Raw genomic sequence first — 19,941 nt, forward strand, 5'->3', positions numbered from 1 at the left:
AGCTGTAACCGCAAATAACCTGAGTGACATCACCGCTGATCGCATGGCTCAGTCTCTGCCTGAAGTCCACAGCGTGTAGTCATGTTCCATGGTCGCGCGCTTTCACTTAAGATATGTAGCAGAGCTGGAATCGTCATGGGACCTCATGTTGTTTATGTCGGACATGCAAGGGTGTGCTTGGAGTTAAACTGGTGAAAGAGGGTGGTTTTTTGTAGTGGATTTCACATAAAGGATTTTTTTGATGTTTGTGTTTATTTATTTTCACTTACCTGACTAGTCATGAGGGGGTCTCATAGACACTGCCCATTACTAATCTATTGCTTAGTGGCAGCTGTGGGATGTTATTAACACTTTATTACTCCGATTGCCACTGCACCAGGGCAATCGGGAAGAGCCAGTTAAAGTGATGGGATTGTCGCATCTAATGGATGTGGTAATCCTGGTCGGCTGCAGGCTGCAATTTTTAGGCTGGGGGTGGCCCAATAAGCATGGGTCTCCTCAGCCTGAGAATACCAGTCCCCAGTCGTCAGGCTTTATCATGACCTGGTTAAAATTGCGGGGGCCACACTTTTTTTTTTATTTCAAATAATAATAATAATAGTCACATGTGGGTTTCTCTTATTTTGATACACTGCCAAGATAAGTGCACGGCTGGAGGCTGCAGCCTGTAGCCGTATGCTTTTATCTGTGCATGAGTATCATAATATGGGGTGGACCTTACGCCAAATATTTTATTTTTTACTGTATGATATAGACTTTCACAGAGTGCTTGTGATTGTTTGCAGGCAGACGCTATCACCCAGGCTGGGGGAGCATCTGACTGCAACCAATTACAGATGGTTTGGGCAGGGAAAGCAGTGCATGAGCCTAATGCATGGTCCTGGAAGTGAATGGGCAGCCACAGGAGCAGTGTACAGCAGTGACGAAGCCTTGGTAAGTATGAAGTGCTTGCTTCATTGTTATTTTCATTTTTTTTTTTTTCCTCCCCCCGAGTTGCCAGATCAGGATCAACACCAGGAATCCCGGGTCCGGCACTCGGGTAAGTTTGAAACTGCGCAAATCTCGACTCTTGCACTCAGACGAGTCTGCCCATCATTACTTGTTATCTTTGTCTAATATTTAAATGTGTTTAATCTGAAACATTTAAGTGTGATAAACAAGCAAAAGAATAACTAATCATGAAGGGGCAAACAATATCATACCACTGCATATATGTATTTTTTTCTTTCTTTCTTTCCAAAGCTTCTACATAGACACATTTGATCCACATAGTTAACACATTCCAGGGGAACTCTTTAACATCTCATTGTGAAAGTTAATGATGAATAATTACCAATCCCCTTTACTTGTGTGGCGCCCCTGACCTGGTCAGGCACCACTAAGTACTGCACTCAGGCTGAGTGAGTACAAAATAGGTAATCCCAAAGGCTGACTAGGGTGTGGACACACAGACACTTAGTAACCAGGAAAACACACACAGCTTAGAGGGGACCCCTGGGCAGACCCAGGGAGGGGGTGTGGCCCTCGCATTCCAGCTAGCGGTGGGTAGACTGGAGACAAAGAGTTGTGCAGTGGCAGTCAGAGGAGTAGGAGTGGAGCAGCCGCGTCTGAGGTGTAGAGCAGAAGAGCAGGACACTGTCAGACACTGCACCTGTAGTGGCTGCTGGCGGGGGAGAGCGGCTACCCAGTGGTGCTGCCTGAAAACCACCTAGTGAAGAGGTGGCTGAGTAAGGGGACTACCGGTAGGCCAAGCCCGCACGGGGAAACAGGTCCCCAGAGCAGGAACCCATCTACTCGGCATGCTAAACCTGCTGGTGAGGGTGCTGGATGTACCTCACCGAACAACACAGAACCCGCAGCATCAACAGCAACGAGGGGGCCCATGAGGAGGATCGAGCCTGGAGCCATCTTATCCTTGGTCCACGCTGTCAGCAAACTGGTCAGAAAGGGGAGAACGGCAGTTGCAACTTCCCTGGGTGATTCCCACAGTACTAAAAGTCAGGGGTCACCCCAAACAAGAAGGGCTAGGAAGGCGAGTCAGCAGTCACACCTACATCAGCCGGAGGGACACCTGGTTCATCATAGCATCGCCTGGGTTGTCTCACGTTACAATCAGAAAAGTGAGTAAAGACCCTGAAAGACATTGCTGCCTGTGTGTGAGTTCTGCCACCTGTGGTACTACAAACTTACACTGAGCCCTGGGGCCAGCCTCACTCTCGGGAGGCCACAACAACTGACTGCATCTACCATCAGCCCCAGGCGCTCCCTAAACTGCAGTGGCGGTCACCCCCTGACCGCAATTACCGAGAGTGGCGTCACGATTCCTATTGAAGTTAACCTGACCTACCTGTGGCCAGAAGATCACCAGCACATGAAGTCCCTGGAGACCCTGAGGCAACCTGAAGGTAATGGGGCTTCACACTTGCTGTCCGCTAACAGGTAATGGGGTGGAGAGAGTGTGTTTGTGTACATGTTTGCCTGTGTTCCTTCATGCGTTTTGATCAACTGCATTGAACTCCATGGGGAGAATGTAGTGCACAGTAAGTTCTCAGGTCTTTGGCTCAGTGCTTCTCTGTGCTAAGATCTATATTGTGTAAGGATCAGTTTCTTTATGTAAACACCTTACCAAACACTGTTAGCCTATGTGCACATGCCGCGTTTTTTTGTGACCACAAAGATTCAGCGTTTTTGGGCGCAAAAAAACAAACCTGCGGTAAAAAAAAAAACATCAATTGCATGCGTTTTGGCTGCGTTTTGCGGCGTCTTTGTTGCTGCGTTTTTTCCAATGCATTGCATGAGTTAAATATGCTGGCAAAAATGCAGAAATAATTGACATGTTGCATCTTTGTGGTCATCACAAAAACGTACCTAAAAACAAAACTACACTATGTGGACAGCAAAACAGAAAACTCATAGACTTTGCCGGGGAAGGAAAGTCATGCAGTTTTAAGACCAAAAACGCATCAGAAAAACATGCAAAAACGCCGCAAAAAACGCACTGTGCGCACATAGCCTTTACAGAGGGGTATTGAAGAGCTGCATCTGTCAGTCTTCTGTATGTCAGAGATTTATAGTTGACAATATGGTTCTTAATAAGTATATGTATGCCTTTTTATTGACCTATGCCCACACATTTTGAACATTATCTCTATAAGTAAAACTAGGATTTATTTATTTATTTTTTTCTTTTATTCCTGTGTTCTTTTGTGAGAGATCTGAAAGTTACTTTATCTGCAAATCACATCACAGCATGGCTACTAGCCATAAAGGTGAATGTTTTTAATTTTTGTATCTTAGCAATGCCAGTAACATCCCACAGTTGTGCATTAGTGTCCCCGAAGCAAGCCAAAAACTAATCTCCAAACGTAAATGTGCGCAAGTTGCAGTTGCTTTGGATCATTTTCCCCTGGTACATCTGTTACTCAGTGGATTGCTCCAACCTCTGGTGAGAATTGACTTTAATATTGGACACTAATTATTATGCTTCTCTTTATTGATGTTGGCTACCAATTTCCATGTGAAACCACAATTTATATATTTCTTTTGCTTCATTAGGTGAATTTGACAGCTAATGACACATAAAACACTGATGTAAATATTTTTACTGGGTTTTTTTTTTTTTTTTTTTTTGGGTGGTCAATGTGAAGACCTAATGAACCTGAAGTTGTGGCTTCAAAAAGCAGTACACAGTTCAACTTTTAGGATTATTTGGAATGTAATCTATGTTTACTTGGTATGAGAAAAATAGAAATTGTGAATCTAATATATAATGGTCAGCTGCAGTTCGCAAATACCTGCTGATAGATTCTCTATCTCATCTGACAACATAATGTAGGCAAGGAGATTCTGAATCCAATGGTTATCACATAGATTACTGGGTGCAGATGTTCTCACATCAAACAGTTGAGTTTTGGGCTATGTGCGCACGTTGCTTTTTTTCATGCGTTTCAGCAGCGTTTTAATGCAAAATTGCATGCGTTTTGATTTCCAGGCAAAGTCTATGGAAAATAGGGCTTTCTTGTGCGCACGATGCATTTACAAACGCTGCATTTTAGTTGCAGAAAATTTGTCAAATCCCTGCGTTTGAAGAAGCAACATGTCAATTGTTTTTGTCATTTTGGCAGCGTTTTAATAACATTGAAGTCAATGAGAAATGTTTAAACACATATTTTTCAAGAAAGAATGCGTTTCACTTGCTTTTTACTAGCGATCTGCATGTGTTTTTGACATAATAAACGCAGGTATTTCGGTGTGTCTCTCTCTCTCTCTCTCTCTCTCTCTCTCTGTCCATGTCGGTCTCTCTCTCGTACTCACCGATCCACGATCACCGGCGCGGCGCTGCACGGCGTTCACACTGTGGCGGCTTCTCCTCTTTTGAAAATGCCGGCCGCTCATTATTCCATCTAGTATTCACTGCTTCCTCCGCCCACCGGTGCCTATGATTGATTGCAGTCACACGCCCCCACACTGAGTGACAGCTGCCTCACTGCAACCAATCAGAGCCGCCAATGGGTGTGTCTATATCGAGCAGTAAAAAAAAAAAAAATCATTTAAAAAAAAAAAACGACGTGCTGTCCCCCCCAATTTGGATATCATCCAGGGTAAAGCCACACAGCTGAAGGCTGGTATTCTCAGGATATGGGGAGCTCCACGTTATGGGGAGCCCCCCAGCCTAACAATATGAGCCATCAGCCGCCTGGAATTGCCGCATCCATTAGATGCGACAGTCCCGGGACTCTACCTGGCTCATCCCAAATTGCCCTGGTGCGGTGGCAATCGGGGTAATAAGGAGTTAATGGCTGCAGCCCATAGCTGCCACTAAGTCCTAGGTTAATCATGGCAGGCGTCTCCCCGAGATACCTTCCATGATTAACCTGTAATTTAAAGAAAATAAACACACACATCCAAAAAATCCTTTATTTGTAATGAAAGGCAAAAAAAATCCTCTTTCACCACTTTATTAATCCCTCAAAAACACCTCCAGGTACGATGTAATCCACGTAAGGTCCCACGACGCTTCCAGCTCTGCTACATCGGAAGCTGACAGTAGCAGCAGTAGAACACCGCCGCTCCTGTGGGCTCCATGCAGCAACTGAAGTGAATCGCGCGATCAGCTTTTCTGTCACTGAGGTTACCCGCGGCCACCGCTCTCAGGTGGAGGACTGCAGCTGAGGCCGCAGGTAACCTGAGTGAAAGCACAGCTGATCGCGCAGCTCACTGCAGTCACTCGGTATTTGCGACCACAGGTGAGTCCTTCATGTGTGACCGCAAATCAAGCCGCAGCACATGCACAGAGCCGTGCGATCACAATGAAGTCGGGTGAAGCTCTGACGTCACTGCTGCGGACTCCTGTGTCCTGGCACTGACTTCGGAGGGTCATCTGAGTTCATGACAGCACACAGAGACAGAGCCGCTGGATGACAATGAAGTCGGGTGCAGTTCATCCGAGTTCATTCTCATCGCCCGACTCTGTCTGTCTGTGTCTGCTGTTAGCGGGCATGTAGCGGAGCTGAATTGCCGGGGGAACGCACTGACAAAAATGCATCCAAAATGCATGTAAAATGCTTCCAAAATACATGCGTTTTGGATGCTTTCTTTTTGTCAACACGCAGCATCACGTCTGCCAGAGGGTGCGTTCTTTTCTGCACTGGTCAGGATGCAACGTGCGCACATAGCCTTAAGCAGGTAGCTGAGCCCAGGGAGCTTCCCCGCCCAGATCAGGCTCTCAATAGAAATTGTGCAGTTAGGTGTCAATCACAGCAGGGTCTGACTCCATTGCATGTGCATTTCTACTACTGCAATGTAAATCACAGGGTAATAAACTAATGGCTTTAACTAAACAATAGCACACACACAGAGGCATATTTATTTTGTTTTTCTAACCCTTACAGCATTCTGTCCACAGCATACATTGCAAAAACCTGCTGACACATTTCCCTTTTAAGGTAAATACAACTTTTTATGTGGCCAAGGCTACACTCATTCAAATGTAATGGTTCAGGACCTATTTTTTTTTTATTTTATTCTGATGCTGTGAACGCTACAGATTTTCTGTTAATTCCATGTAACCTTAACCCCATTACAACAGCCTTACGGAGATAAACAGCGGCAGAATACTTATTCTGATCCACCATTTATAAACGGCAGGCAGAAATAAGTAAATAGTGCCCCACGGCGTCAGAAAGGCTCCGGGGTTTTTCAGCTACCGGGAGTAGCTGAGGCCTTGGAGATCCCGATTCAGGTCGCTTTTACCGGTCCCTGCTCACGTGATCATCGGTATACACTGTATAACGATGGTCACGTTACAGTAAATGACAGCGCTGGTAAAAAATGATCTATCTCCCACCTGGCATGATGAAACATGTCAGATGGGAGATAAATCTTCTCCCTGGTCCTCTCCGGTCCCCCGGTGTCGCCAAAGTGACAAACCCCCCCCCCCCAGACGCCCAACCCCTTCTCCATAATCCAAGATGGCGGTGCACATAACCAGCGTGGCGGCCGCATTCATCATATCTGATTTCTGTTGCATGTGCCGTGACACATGCGACCGAAACGCCTCCCCAGGTCCAGCTATGTCACCCACTATAACCCCCCCATGTTCCTCGGTGTCCCCGGTACCTTGCGCAGAGTTGATCCCAGTGATCCCTCCTCCTTCTTCTCAATAGATGCTGGACGCATGCGCAGAGCGGCTGTCAGCTCAGCTTCCTGCATTCAGAGACTGAGTTTGCTGCACTCACTGCTGCCGTGGACCCGGGGAAAGTTTGTGCAGTATCACTGCACCCATACTCCTCACATGGAGGTTTAGAAAAAATTCCAGCAACCAAGTCCATGGAAAAATCTTCATTAAAAATTCATTTTTTATTTATCAAAATCTATAAAACAGTCCACGTTATCACAACTGCCCCAACAGAGGACGCGTTTCGAACGACCAAGTTCTTAATCCGTCTCTAATTCTTTTGAGAAAAAAATGGACTCATTAAAAAGGGGCTGAAACCCCAACATGAACGTCATTAACCAGTGAAAAGTTTAGAAGGTGCAGCAAAGAATTTCTACTATTAACCCTACATGTCCAATGTCCTAGAGAAGACTACCCACAGTCTCCTATAGCACTAATTCCCATATGTCCAACATCTAGTTTGTTTTAATATTTTTATTTTTGTTTATATTTTTATTTTTCTCATTCTATCATTCTATCCCTCTATCACTAAATCTCCCAATCAAAAAATCGGAAGCAAATAATCAGAAGCAAATTCAGAGGAAAAAAGTCCCCTTATAATAGAATTTATTTCTCTGGGGATTCTTTTCTATAATGTTTTTCATAAACTTCTAACAAACTTTTAATAAAGCCCGCTTTTTTTCTCAATAAGAAAAAGGACCCTGGAAAACACTACACATCTTATTCCTGTCCGATTCTATATCCACCATGATATGAAAAAAATTATAAAAATTCACAAAAAAATACAAAAAAACCAAAAAATTTTCAAAAAAATCAAATTTAACACACTACTCCTCCCTAATATGCATATAACACATCATTCTTCCTATTCAGACCCATCGGGGATCTAGTTCCCATCAAGAAAATCCACTTGATCTCTCTGTGCAACAATAGCCTCTTCAAATCACCTCCTCTTTTAGGCAACTTCACTTTTTCTATCGCGTTTACCTCTCATATCTGTTAAATCTCCCGCATGTACATCCCGAAAGTGTTGAGACACTCCAGACAAACTCCTGGTTGTCACATTATTCGCGTCATACACATGTTCCGAAATTATTCTCTTTAAAGGACGCGAAGTACTCCCAATATATTGCAATCGGCAAGTTACACAGGAGATCAAGTAGACTACATAATCTGTACCACAGTTTATCATACAATTTATCTCATAGTTTTTACCTTGACTAAAAGAAAAAAACTTTTAGTACCTTGCATAAAGACACAAGAACCACACGATTTATGTCCGCACTTATAGGATCCTTTTGTTGGAAGCCAGTTCCCTGTGGCTCCCTCCACTCCATTCACATTAGACCTGTTCATGTGGTCACTAGGTGACAATAACGCATTCAAAGCCGTATTCCTTTTAGACACGAACTTGACTCCTTCTTTCAAGATTTTAAACAGTGTCTCATCAGTTGATAATATCGGTAAATACTTTTTAACCACATGTATCACTTCATGATAGTCTTTACTGAATTTTGTGGAGAAAACCACAGGCAACCTCGACCTCCCCACTACTTCCTTTGCCTCCAAATACTGCGCCCTGCTTTTCAAATTAGTTTTTTCTTTAGCTCTTTCCAAATTGTCCCGACGGTACCCTTTGGCCACAAATCTTTCATCAATAACTTTGCATTCTAGTTTATAATCCTCCTCACTCGTGCAACATCTTTTTGCCCTTATGTACTCACCTGTTGGGATGTTCTCAATATGCCTCGGGTGACAACTCCCTGCATGAAGCAGAGAATTACCCGCTGCAGGTTTTCGATATAATTTGCATTCTATCATTCCCATGCTAGGATTACCATTCATATTCATGTCCAAAAAAATTCTCTTGTTCCTCATGCTGGTGGGTAAAAAATAGATTATGAGCATTATTACTGATGTAAAATAAAAAATCCTTTACTCTATCATTCTCCCCTTTCCATATAATCAATATATCATCTATATACCTAAGGTATATAGCCATATCTTGTGAAAAAGGATTAGAATAATTAAAAATATACTGCTCTTCCCACCAGAACATGAATATCCCTGCCAAAGAGGGTGAAAATTTAGAACCTATTGAACATCCCTGCAGCTGGACATATCGATTATTCAGGAATGAAAAGTAATTATTCTTTAATAAGAAATTAGTCACTTCCAATATAAATTCTTGTAAGTCAGATGTATAGCCAGAATACCGCTCGAGCTGATTTTTCAGAGCCAGAATCGCAAGATAGTGTGGAATTGACGTATAAAGCGTCTGTACATCGCATGTTAACCAACTATAATTTTTCCTCCACTCTACCTTTGACAAAATATTCAACACATGTTTCCCATCTAACACAAAACCCGGAGATGCCTTTGCCAGTGCCTGCAGATGGTCATCAAGCCATTCTGACAAATGCTCTGTCACTGACCCAATACCCGAAATTATAGGTCTAAAACTAGGTGGAAATAAGTTCTTGTGTGATTTGGGGAGAGCATGCAGCAGTGATGTTCGTGGACATGATGGGATAAAATACTCTTTTTGTTTGGCATTAATCAATCCCAAATGTAAGCCCTCATCTGTCAATTTCTCTAGGGCCACTCTAACTCTTTCTACAGGATCATAATCTATGCTTTTGTATGTTTCACTATCCTTAAAGGGGTTATCCGGCTTCTTTGACTTTTTTTTTTATTTCCCTATTGGGCTACATTGGGGCAGGTAAGTAGATAGAGACCACTTACCTGCCCCGCTGTCAGCCCCTCTCCCCCGGCTCAGAGCGGTCATGTGACCGCTCCTGCCGCGATTTTGCTGCTTCCGTTCTTTGCACGTCTACATGGGCAGGGCCATGTTGACATGCAAATGTGGAGCAGCATGTCACCTCCCTGCTGGGCGACTACAGTGCGAGGAGTCACCGCCCCCCTTCCCTGCACCCTCCCACACATTCCCCTGCACCTCCAGTAACCTCCCCCTGCACTGCTGTGGGGTCCGTGATTTGGGGGCGGGGCCTGGCGGCAGCTGCCGTAGTGTCGGCTCCAGCACCGGGCCCCCTGCCCAGGATCGCACATTCAAATGTACCGGCATCACAGATCACCGATGCCGGTACATTTGAATGTGCTGATGAGAAGTCACTGTCCCTCCCGCTGTCTGTGCGCTCTGCAGCACAGCGGTGACGTCACTACTGTGCTGAAGAGAGCACAGACAGCGGACGAACGTGCAGGAGCGGCGGGGACCGAGGACGGGTGAGTATGTACTCCACATGTGTTCCCGATGGGGATGGGGGGGTTGCAGAGCCATGTGTGTGCGTGTGCAGAGCCATGTGTGTGCGTGCACAGTGCAGAGCCATGCGTGTGCAGAGCCATGTGTACGGTGCAGAGCCATGTGTGTACGGTGCAGAGCCATGTGTGTGCGTGTACAGTGCAGAGCCATGTGTACGGTGCAAAGCCATGTGTGTGCGTGTGCAGAGCCATGTGTGTGCGTGTACAGTGCAGAGCCATGCGTGTGCAGAGCCATGTGTACGGTGCAAAGCCATGTGTGTGCGTGTGCAGAGCCATGTGTGTGCGTGTACAGTGCAGAGACATGCGTGTGCAGAGCCATGTGTACGGTGCAGAGCCATGTGTGTACGGTGCAGAGCCATGTGTACGGTGCAGAGCCATGTGTACGGTGCAGAGCCATGTGTACGGTGCAGAGCCATGCGTGTGCAGAGCCATGTGTACGGTGCAGAGCCATGTGTGTACGGTGCAGAGCCATGTGTACGGTGCAGAGCCATGCATGTGCAGAGCCATGTGTACGGTGCAGAGCCATGTGTACGGTGCAGAGCCATGTGTACGGTGCAGAGCCATGTGTACAGTGCAGAGCCATGCGTGTGCAGAGCCATGTGTACGGTGCAGAGCCATGTGTGTACGGTGCAGAGCCATGTGTACGGTGCAGAGCCATGTGTACGGTGCAGAGCCATGCGTGTGCAGAGCCATGTGTACGGTGCAGAGCCATGTGTACGGTGCAGAGCCATGTGTACGGTGCAGAGCCATGTGTGTGCAGAGCCATGTGTACGGTGCAAAGCCATGTGTGTGCGTGTGCAGAGCCATGTGTGTGCGTGTACAGTGCAGAGCCATGCGTGTGCAGAGCCATGTGTACGGTGCAGAGCCATGTGTACGGTGCAGAGCCATGTGTACAGTGCAGAGCCATGCGTGTGCAGAGCCATGTGTACAGTGCAGAGCCATGTGTGTACGGTGCAGAGCCATGTGTACGGTGCAGAGCCATGTGTATGGTGCAGAGCCATGCGTGTGCAGAGCCATGTGTACGGTGCAGAGCCATGTGTACGGTGCAGAGCCATGTGTATGGTGCAGAGCCATGCGTGTGCAGAGCCATGTGTACGGTGCAGAGCCATGTGTACGGTGCAGAGCCATGCGTGTGCAGAGCCATGTGTACGGTGCAGAGCCATGTGTACGGTGCAGAGCCATGTGTGTGCGTGTGCAGAGACATATGTGTGCGGTGCAGACCCCGATGTGAGGCTGTTATTTGCAATGCTGTAGTGATACCAGGTCAGGTGCTGGGGAAGAATATACTGACAGGGACTGTGTGTGCAGGGGGCGGGCAGGGGGCGAGGCTGGACACTGGGGAGGGGCTGGACACTGAGGCTGGGCGGTGACAGCTCTGACTGAGGTTTTGCACAGGAAGTGGTCATGTTTGCTGGATCTGAATGTAAACAAGAAGCTGCAGAGAATAAAGGTATAATTCAAGAGGAACAAAAGTTAGAAAACAGAAAATAACAATGTAGGTGTGATTTATATGACAATACAGCACAGATAAACTCAAAAATTTTTGTTAAGCTAATGTCGGACAACTCCTTTAAGCAATTTCAAAATTTCTCTCTCATACAGTCCCACGTCCATCACTACTACCGCTCCCCCCTTATCAGAATTTTTTATAATGATATTCGGATTACTCTGTAGTGTTCTTATAGCATCTTTCTCCTTTTTAGACAGATTTTGAGCCATGGCTTTTTTCTGGTTATACAAACATGTCAGTTCTTTCTCAACAATATTCTGGAAATCTGTCATTTGATCCGTTCTTGAACCAATAGGATAGAAATCTGGATTAGGTATCCTCCTTTTCCCAACCATGTCATCTTGAGCCGTGAGCTTCAAATCATCTGTGGAAAGATCTCTCAGATCCTGCAAAGCCAATTGCTCACGGAATGAAGAGGGGGAAAAAACCGCATCGGTTTGATGAGGTTCCTCCAGCTCCTCATTCTGATCGCAAAAGAAATGTCTCCTGACAGTCAATTTTCTAACAAATTTGTTTACATCAAGTATGGTCTCAAATAATTTGAAACCCGTATTAGGTACAAAATTTAAACCTTTTTCCAAGATCTTGATTTCATTTCCACTCAAAATACAAGCTGATATATTTATTACAGACTGCATATTCTTTTCGTTTACTTCTTTTTCCCTCTCGTGAAGTGTCCATGCTGGTACGCCTTTCCTTCTATGCCTGCGGCCGCCCCTCCTTGTTTTTTTCTTTGATTTTTCTGAAAAAAATATTGGTTTGTTGAATTCTCCATGGAAGTCGATGGATCCTCCATGTTATTTTCAGATGCATCTGTGTTATAATCTGTGGATTCCAAATCCGTTGTCTCAGGATCCGTTGAAAAAAAATTAACCTTATTATGATTCCCTCTATTCCTTGTTTTTAAAATAGATTTAGGACCATCTCGAGGATATCTCCGATAACCGTGCCATGTATAAACTCGATCAATCTCATAGTCCCTTGAATCTCTACTAAACTTCTTTTCTTTAAAGGCTGTGATTTTATCTTCCAATGCAATGATCTTTTTATTAATTTGTTCTTTCATGAGTTTGTAGGACTCCAGACTATTAAATTGTACCAATGAGTTCTCAACTTCCTTCATTCTACCTTCCAAATCCGTTAATTTGCACTGCTCCTGTTCAATAATAAGCTGAATCAACTTTCTTGAACACTCTGACAAGATTAGATTCCACTTAAGCTGGTGTCACACTAAGCGACAGCGACAACGACGTCGCTGTTACGTCACCATTTTCGGTGACGTAACAGCGACCTTGTAAGTCGCTGTTATGATCGCTGCTTAGCTGTCAAACACAGCAGAAGCAGCGATCATAACGTCGCTGTGCTACATGTGCAGAGAGCAGGGAGCCGCGCTTAGCACTGGCTCCTTGCTCTCCTAGGTACAGTACACATCGGGTTAATTAACCCGATGTGTGCTGCAGCTACATGTCACAGTGCAGAGAGCAGGGAGCCGCGCACACTGCTTAGCGCTGGCTCCTTGCTCTCCTTGCTACAGTATACATCGGGTTAATTACCCGATGCATACTGCAGCCACATGTCACAGTGCAGGAGCCGGCACTGGCAGCAAGAGCGGAGGCTAGTAACCAGCGTAAACATCGGGTAACCAGGGAAAGGTCTTCCCTTGGTTACCCGATGTTTACGCTGGTTACAGCTTACCGCAGCTGCCAGTGCCGGCTCCTGATCGCTTCATTTCGTCGCTCTCTCGCTGTCACACACAGCGATGTGTGTGTCACAGCGGGAGAGTGACGACCAAAAAATGAAGCTGGACATTCAGCAACGACCGGCGACCTCACAGCAGGGGCCAGGTCGTTGCTGGATGTCACACACAGCGACAGCGACGGGACGTCGCTGCAACGTCACAGAAAATGGTGACGTAGCAGCGACGTCGTTGTCGTCGTCGTTATGTGTGACACCAGCTTATGTCATAAATTCCTGGTTGAACTCTGTGGTGGGTCTCTTGCTCATGCGGAGCCCTCTAGGAATCATTCCTTTATCATGATATGCCTGTAAGGTCTTACTTTTTTTTCTCAAAAGAATTAGAGACGGATTAAGAACTTGGTCGTTCGAAACGTGTCCTCTGTTGGGGCAGTTGTGATAACATGGACTGTTTTATAGATTTTGATAAATAAAAAATGAATTTTTAATGAAGATTTTTCCATGGACTTGGTTGCTGGAATTTTTTCTAAACCATGAAATGAGTTCTGCTACCTTCCTTTCCGTGCACGGTCCTGGATAAGCGGTCTCCGGCAAGAAGCAGGTGAGCTGGACAAAGTAATTTTTGTTTGTGTTGGAGTCCTCACATGGAGGGTCTGCAGTCCTAGAAAATGGGGGGGATATGTTCTCTGAGCGTACCGCCATATTCTAGAAGGTTCAGAGTTGTCGTGGGACCTCCAAAATGGATTACAGCGGACCCGATGTTTGTTTTTTGTTTTGTTTTTTTTCAATAAATTGGTGACAGAGGGAATGTTTTGGGGAGTGTTTTTCAAATAAAACATTTTGTCTAATTTTTTTTCTTTCTGACAGTAATTTATGTCTTCTGTGTATCTATCTATGTGTATCTGATAGACGCTGTGACATCACTAAGCACTGGGCTTGATGCCAGGTGACATTACAGCTGGTATGAACCCCATTTATTACCCCATTTGCCACAGCAGCAGGGCATTGGGATGAGCTGGGGAGAAGCGCCAGGATTGGTGCATCTAATGGATGCGTCACTTCTCTGGCGGCAGCGGCCTGCTATTTTTAGGCTGGAAAGAGTCCAATAACCATGGCTCTTCCCACCCTGAGAATGCCATACCTGAGATGTCAGCTTCACCTTGGCTGGTAATCCAATTTGGGAGAGAGCCCATGGTTTGTTTTGTTTTTGTTTTTTTTTTTTAATTATTTAAAAATAATTTAAAAACTCTGTTTTAGATTACCAGGCAAGGTGAAGCTGCCAACTGTGGTCTGCAGGCTGCCGCAGTCTGCTTTACCTTAGCTGGCTATCAAAAATAGTAATGACCCCACGTCGTTTATTTTAATTATTTTTTGGCTAAATACAAGGCTAAACACCCTTTAGTACCACAAGAAAGGCACTACAGGGAGCCAACTTAGAATATGTAGGGGGTGGGACATTATATTGACATCCATCCATCCATTGTACCTTTTTAAGCTGTGTGCCCACAATCAGGATTTGCAGTGTTAGTGCTGTGTAGCTAAGTTTAGGGGCCCTACAAATGTGACATGGTGCCCGCAATTTATTTCAACTTTTCCGAAATTAAAATTGTGGTCCTTCTATTCCAAGCCCTCCCATTTGTCCAAACAGAGGTTTTTGGCCACATGTGGGGGTATCACTGCGCTCATAAGAAATTGGATAACAAACTGTGGGGTCCACTTTTTAGTGTTGCCCCTTGAAAAAGTAAGACATTTTGGTGCTAAAGCAACATTTTTGAGATTAAAAATGAAAATTTTCAATATGGCATCCTAAGGTTATCAAATTCTGTGAAGTACTCGTGGATTGAAAATGCTCACTATACCCCTAGATAAAATCCTTGAGGTGTCTTGTTTACAGAATGGGGTCACTTGTGGTGGAGCCCCACTGTTTAGGCACCTTAGGGACTCTCCAAACACGACATAGCGTCTGCTAATGATTCCAGCCAATTTTGCAGTCAAATTACGCTCCTTCCCTTCAGAGCCCTGCCGTGCGCCCAAACAGTTGATTTCTACCACACATGAGGTATAGGCATACTCAAGAGAAATTACACAACAAATTTTATGCTGAAATTTTCCGGTTACTCTTGTTAAAAAAAGCTACCTGGTTGAAGTAACAATTTTGTAGTAAAAATGTGGTTTTTTTTGTTTTGTTTTTTTAATTTTCACAGCTTAAACTTAAAAACGTCTGTGAAGCACTCTGGGGTTCAGGGTGCTCACCAAACATCTATATAAATTCTTTGAGGGGTCTAGTTTCCAAAATGAAGTCACTTGTGGGCGGTTTCTGCTGTTTAGGTACCTTTGTAGGAGCCCTACAAATGTGACATGGTGCCTGCAATCTATTTCAGCCAAATTTGCTTTCCAAAATTCAAATATTGCTCCTTCTGTTCTGAGCCTTCCCATTTGTCTAAATAGAGGTTTCTGACCACATGTGGGGTATCGGCTTGCTCTGAAGAAACTGGGTAACACGTTTTGGGGTCCATTTTTATGTGTTATTTCTTCTAAAAGTGAATAAATTGGGTCTAGAGCAACATTTTTAAGTAAAATGATAATTTTTATTTTTTTTCATTCCACATCGATTTAGTTACTGGGAAGCACCTGAACGGTTAATAAACTTCTTGGATGTGGTTTGGAGTACTTTGAGGGGTGTAGTTTTTAGAATGGTCTCACTTTGGGTATTTTCTGTCACCAAGGCCTCTGAAAGTCATTTCAAACACAATGTGGTCCTGAAAAAAATGATTTTGTAAATTTGGTTGGAAAAATTAGGAATTGCTGATGAACTTTGAACCATTCTAACTTCCTAACCCCAAAAAATGTTGTTTCAAAAATTGTGCTGATGTGAAGTAAACATGCGGGAAATGTAATTTATTAAGTATTTTGTGTTGCATAACTCTGGTATTTATGGGCATAAAAATTAATAGTTTGAAAATTGCGAAATTTGTATCAAATTTCCAATTTTTTTTTCTCACAAATAAAAGCAAAAAATATATTACTAAATTTACCACTATCGTGAAGTAAAATATATCACGAAAAAACAGAATCACCGGGATCTGCTGAAGCGTTCCACAATTATAACCTGTGAAAGTGACACTGGTCAGAATTTTAAAAAAAATGGCCTGGGCATTAGGGACAAAACTGGCTTTGTTGTAAAGTGGGTAGTCCACTACTTGGACAACCCCTTCCCTATTGTCATATTCCTCTATATAAAATAACACCTTTTTATACTTCCCTCCATTTCTGCAGCATTTGTTTGTACTCATTCACTTGCATGTTATGCCACGAAAGCTGCACCCAATCAAAAGCTGCTTCACTCTTTCTTCAGACATAAGTGACATGAGAAGGAAGTCAGCGAGTAGTAACTGTTGTGACTTCGTCAAGGTGTCCATTTCTTCTGAAGGAAGGGAGAGTGAAGCGGCCACCGATTGTGGGAGGGCTTACATGGCATAAGGTCACACGAGCCTTGGAGACTAGTCACAAAAACATCGCCAGCATTGGAGGGGAGTATAGGCTGTGTTTTATTTTTTATTGTTAGAGGGGAATATGGCAGTTAGAGGTGTGGGCAACTACTGAGAACTTATGTGCAGGGGTGGGATTCAGCCGGTTCTGTCCGGTTCTGGAGAACCGGTTGTTAAAATAGCAGCCGGTTCCCAGAACTGGCAAGAAACAGCTCTGGCGATCCGGTTCCCTGTATTCATTTGTGTTAGTGTCTCTTTAAGACACTAGCACAAATGAATCCCCGTACCTCCATGCCGCACTTCCTGGTTCAGTGGAACCTGTCTGCTCCCTGACCCGGTGTGCAGCGACGCGCTGACGCTGCAGAGGTCATGGCAGCGTGGAGAGGTAGCTCCTCCTACTGCCGTCTGTCAGTGTGCAAAGAGCCGTGGAGGACGGGAGACACAGGAGAGGCCGCCGGTGCTTGGAGCAGTTAAGCGCTCAGTGAGCCAAAGGTGCAGGGAGAGGGGCTGCATAAGAGGGCAGCTATATGGGGAGAAGGGCCACATAAGATGGCAGCTATATGGGGAGAGGGGCCATATGGGAAGAGGGGCCACATAAGAGGGGAGCTATATGGGGAGAGGAGGCCATAATAGAATGGTATCTGCAGGGGGAAATAGGCCATAATGGGATGGGATCTGCAGGGGTAAAGAGGCCATGATGGGATCTGCAGGGGGAAAGAGGCCATAATGGGATGGGATCTGCAGGGGGAAAGAGGTCACATGGAATGGGATCTGCAGGGGAATGAGGCCATAAAGCTATGGGATCTGCAGGGGGAAAGAGGCCATAATGGGATGGGATCTGCAGGGGGAAAGGGGCCATAATTGGATTGGATCTGCAGGGGGAAAGAGGCCATAAAGCTATGGGATCTGCAGAGGAAAGAGGCCATAAAGGGATGGGATCTGCAGGGGGCAAGAGACCACATGGGATGAGATCTGTTGGGGGAAAGGAGCCACATGGAATGAGATCTGTATGGGGAAGGTCGTCCGTTCCAATTTTATACGGGCTCCTTTAGTAATAATTTTTAAAAACTGTAGAAAAACCATGCAATACAGTATGACTGACAGTGACTAGAGCAGTGATGGCGCACCTATGGCACGCGTGCCAGACTGGGCACGCAGAGCCCTTTTTGCTGGAACGCGTGCTGTCGCCACATTCAGCCACTTTGCACTGTCGGTGTGATTGCACTGGCAGTGCAGTGGTGTTGGAGCAGAGGAGACATCTCTCCTCCCTCTGACACGCCTCCTCTCCTGAGCCGCAGGCCTGTTGCCTAGGATACGGAGGAGCGTCAGTAGGCGGCGCCGACGTCTTATGGCCGCGCGGGAACTGAACTGACTGAGGGCGCAGCGATGGAGCGAGTGCTGCAAGGTGAGCTGTTTTTTTGTTTTTTTTTTGTTTTTTTTTTAAGCTGTGTGCGGCTGTGCCAAGGTGTGGGGGGCAGAGCCAGCACGGGGGAAACATGGGAGCACGGGGGAAACATGGGAGCACGTTACCAACCTTACTAACAGTTAAGTATGACGGAGGATCTTTAATGCTGTGGGGTTACTTTCTGCATCTGGTACTGGAGGCCTTGACCGTATCACCGGAATCATGAAATCTGAGAATTATTAAGAGATTTTAGAGCGAAATGTCCTTCACTGTGTAATAAAACTGCGTTTTGAGTCGAAGCTCATGGGTCCTCTAGTAAGACAATGACCCAAAGTACATGTTCAAAAGTACACAGGAATGATGGAAAAAAAAAATGGACTGTGTTAAAATAGCCAGGAGTCCTGACCTCAATCCCATTGAAAAACTTTGGGGATGAGATGAAATCTGCCATTGCTAAAAAGAACCCTGCAAACATTCAAGAGCTTGAAGAAACCGCAAAGGAAGAGTTGGAGAAAATGCCAGCTGGGACGTGCAAGAAGCTTAAATGGCTACAAGAAACGTTTGGAGTCTGTCATCAATGCCAAAGGGTGTGCAACCAAGTCTTAATTAGGGGGGCCTTTGTTGCTGCACATGTTGTTTATTCTGCTGCTTCTTTGAAATTGTAACATGTAAGTTTACACTGTTTTATTAATTGGACCACTAATTAAAAAATCCTGATGAAATAACTGGCACATTTTCATTTATTTCTGAAGATATTGTACAGGCTGCAAAAAAAATAATTAAGGAATGCCAATAATGGTGAGCAGCACTATATATACAGCCCCATAGACTATAATGAGTGCCTGATGCTTTATCCATGAAAAACACTGATGAAACACGTTTGACACACAGATGTTTGAATAAGGCCGTAGATGGAGGAAACCTGTGCAGGTATCTACTTGAGACTCATAGTGAGGTTTGCTAGCCTCCAATGGTGCAATAGGTGTCCTTTTATTAACAGTATTTTGTTTTGTTTTTCTTTTTTTTCTTTGTGTGTGTATTTTTATATTTCTTTAGGAAATATCTCTCAGCCACTCACATTCAGCCACTCACTCTCAAATATAAAAATCTGAGACAAGGCAATAAGAATGTGGATGGTAATGTGTGTTTCAATTTGAAATGTATATGCAAACTATGTTATACAAGTCAGTAAGTAAAGTCTCAATGCTGGTATGCACATCGCCGTAAGCCAGATCCTTTTTTTTTTTTTTTGTGTGTATGTATGTATGTGTCCTACAATCTAAGTGAATTCACGTGGTGTTTATTTTCAGAGGCCTAAATGCTTTCCATAAGATCAGTGATTTTAAGTAGTTTACAGTAGGCACTTTTCTCACGTTTAGTTTTTATTTTGCTTACAGTAAAGTTTAATACCCAATACATTTGCAATTACTACATTTTCTGTCCAAACTTTTGGTCTGCTTATTTATGTATTTTATTTTGTTTTCCAGATATGACCCCCACAGAAGTCAGCAGGGTAAGCCGCTTAATTTATTTAATCTCCTATTTCTAAAGCTAGGGTCACACGTAGTGACGCAGTAGCGATCACGACTGACGACCTGACCTTATCAGGATCGCTGCTGCGTCGTTACATGGTCGCTGGTGAGCTGTCAAGCAGGCAGATCTCACCGGCGACCTCACAGCAGAGGCCAGGTCGTTGCAGGATGTCACACACAGCGTCAGAGACGGGATGTCGCTGCTACATCACAGAAAATGGTGACTTAGCAGCGACGTCGTTGTCGCTGTGTGTGACACCACCTTAAGTATTGATTCAGGACCCATTCTGAATGAAAACTGCATTGTATGTAGGTATATGCTATTCTTCTTGATATCCGTAGTTCTTTCACCCTTT

General features: G+C 44.8%; 1 protein-coding gene across 10 annotated transcripts in view; it reads left to right on the top strand.

Annotated features, from left to right (window-relative positions):
* PDE10A (phosphodiesterase 10A) overlaps positions 1-19,941 on the top strand; it is a 699,109-nt gene that overhangs the window by 277,675 nt on the left and 401,493 nt on the right. For 9 of the 10 annotated variants that reach the window (XM_075339766.1, XM_075339763.1, XM_075339773.1 and 6 more), the window contains one exon: positions 19,541-19,566. The exons of the other annotated variant lie outside the window; for it this stretch is intronic. In XM_075339766.1, coding sequence (XP_075195881.1) covers positions 19,541-19,566 — 26 coding nt within the window. The remainder of the gene's footprint in view (positions 1-19,540; positions 19,567-19,941) is intronic. 10 annotated transcript variants of the gene reach the window in all.

Source organism: Anomaloglossus baeobatrachus, chromosome 3 (assembly GCF_048569485.1).
Source record: "Anomaloglossus baeobatrachus isolate aAnoBae1 chromosome 3, aAnoBae1.hap1, whole genome shotgun sequence".
In the NCBI taxonomy this organism is placed as follows: Eukaryota; Metazoa; Chordata; class Amphibia; order Anura; family Aromobatidae; genus Anomaloglossus; species Anomaloglossus baeobatrachus.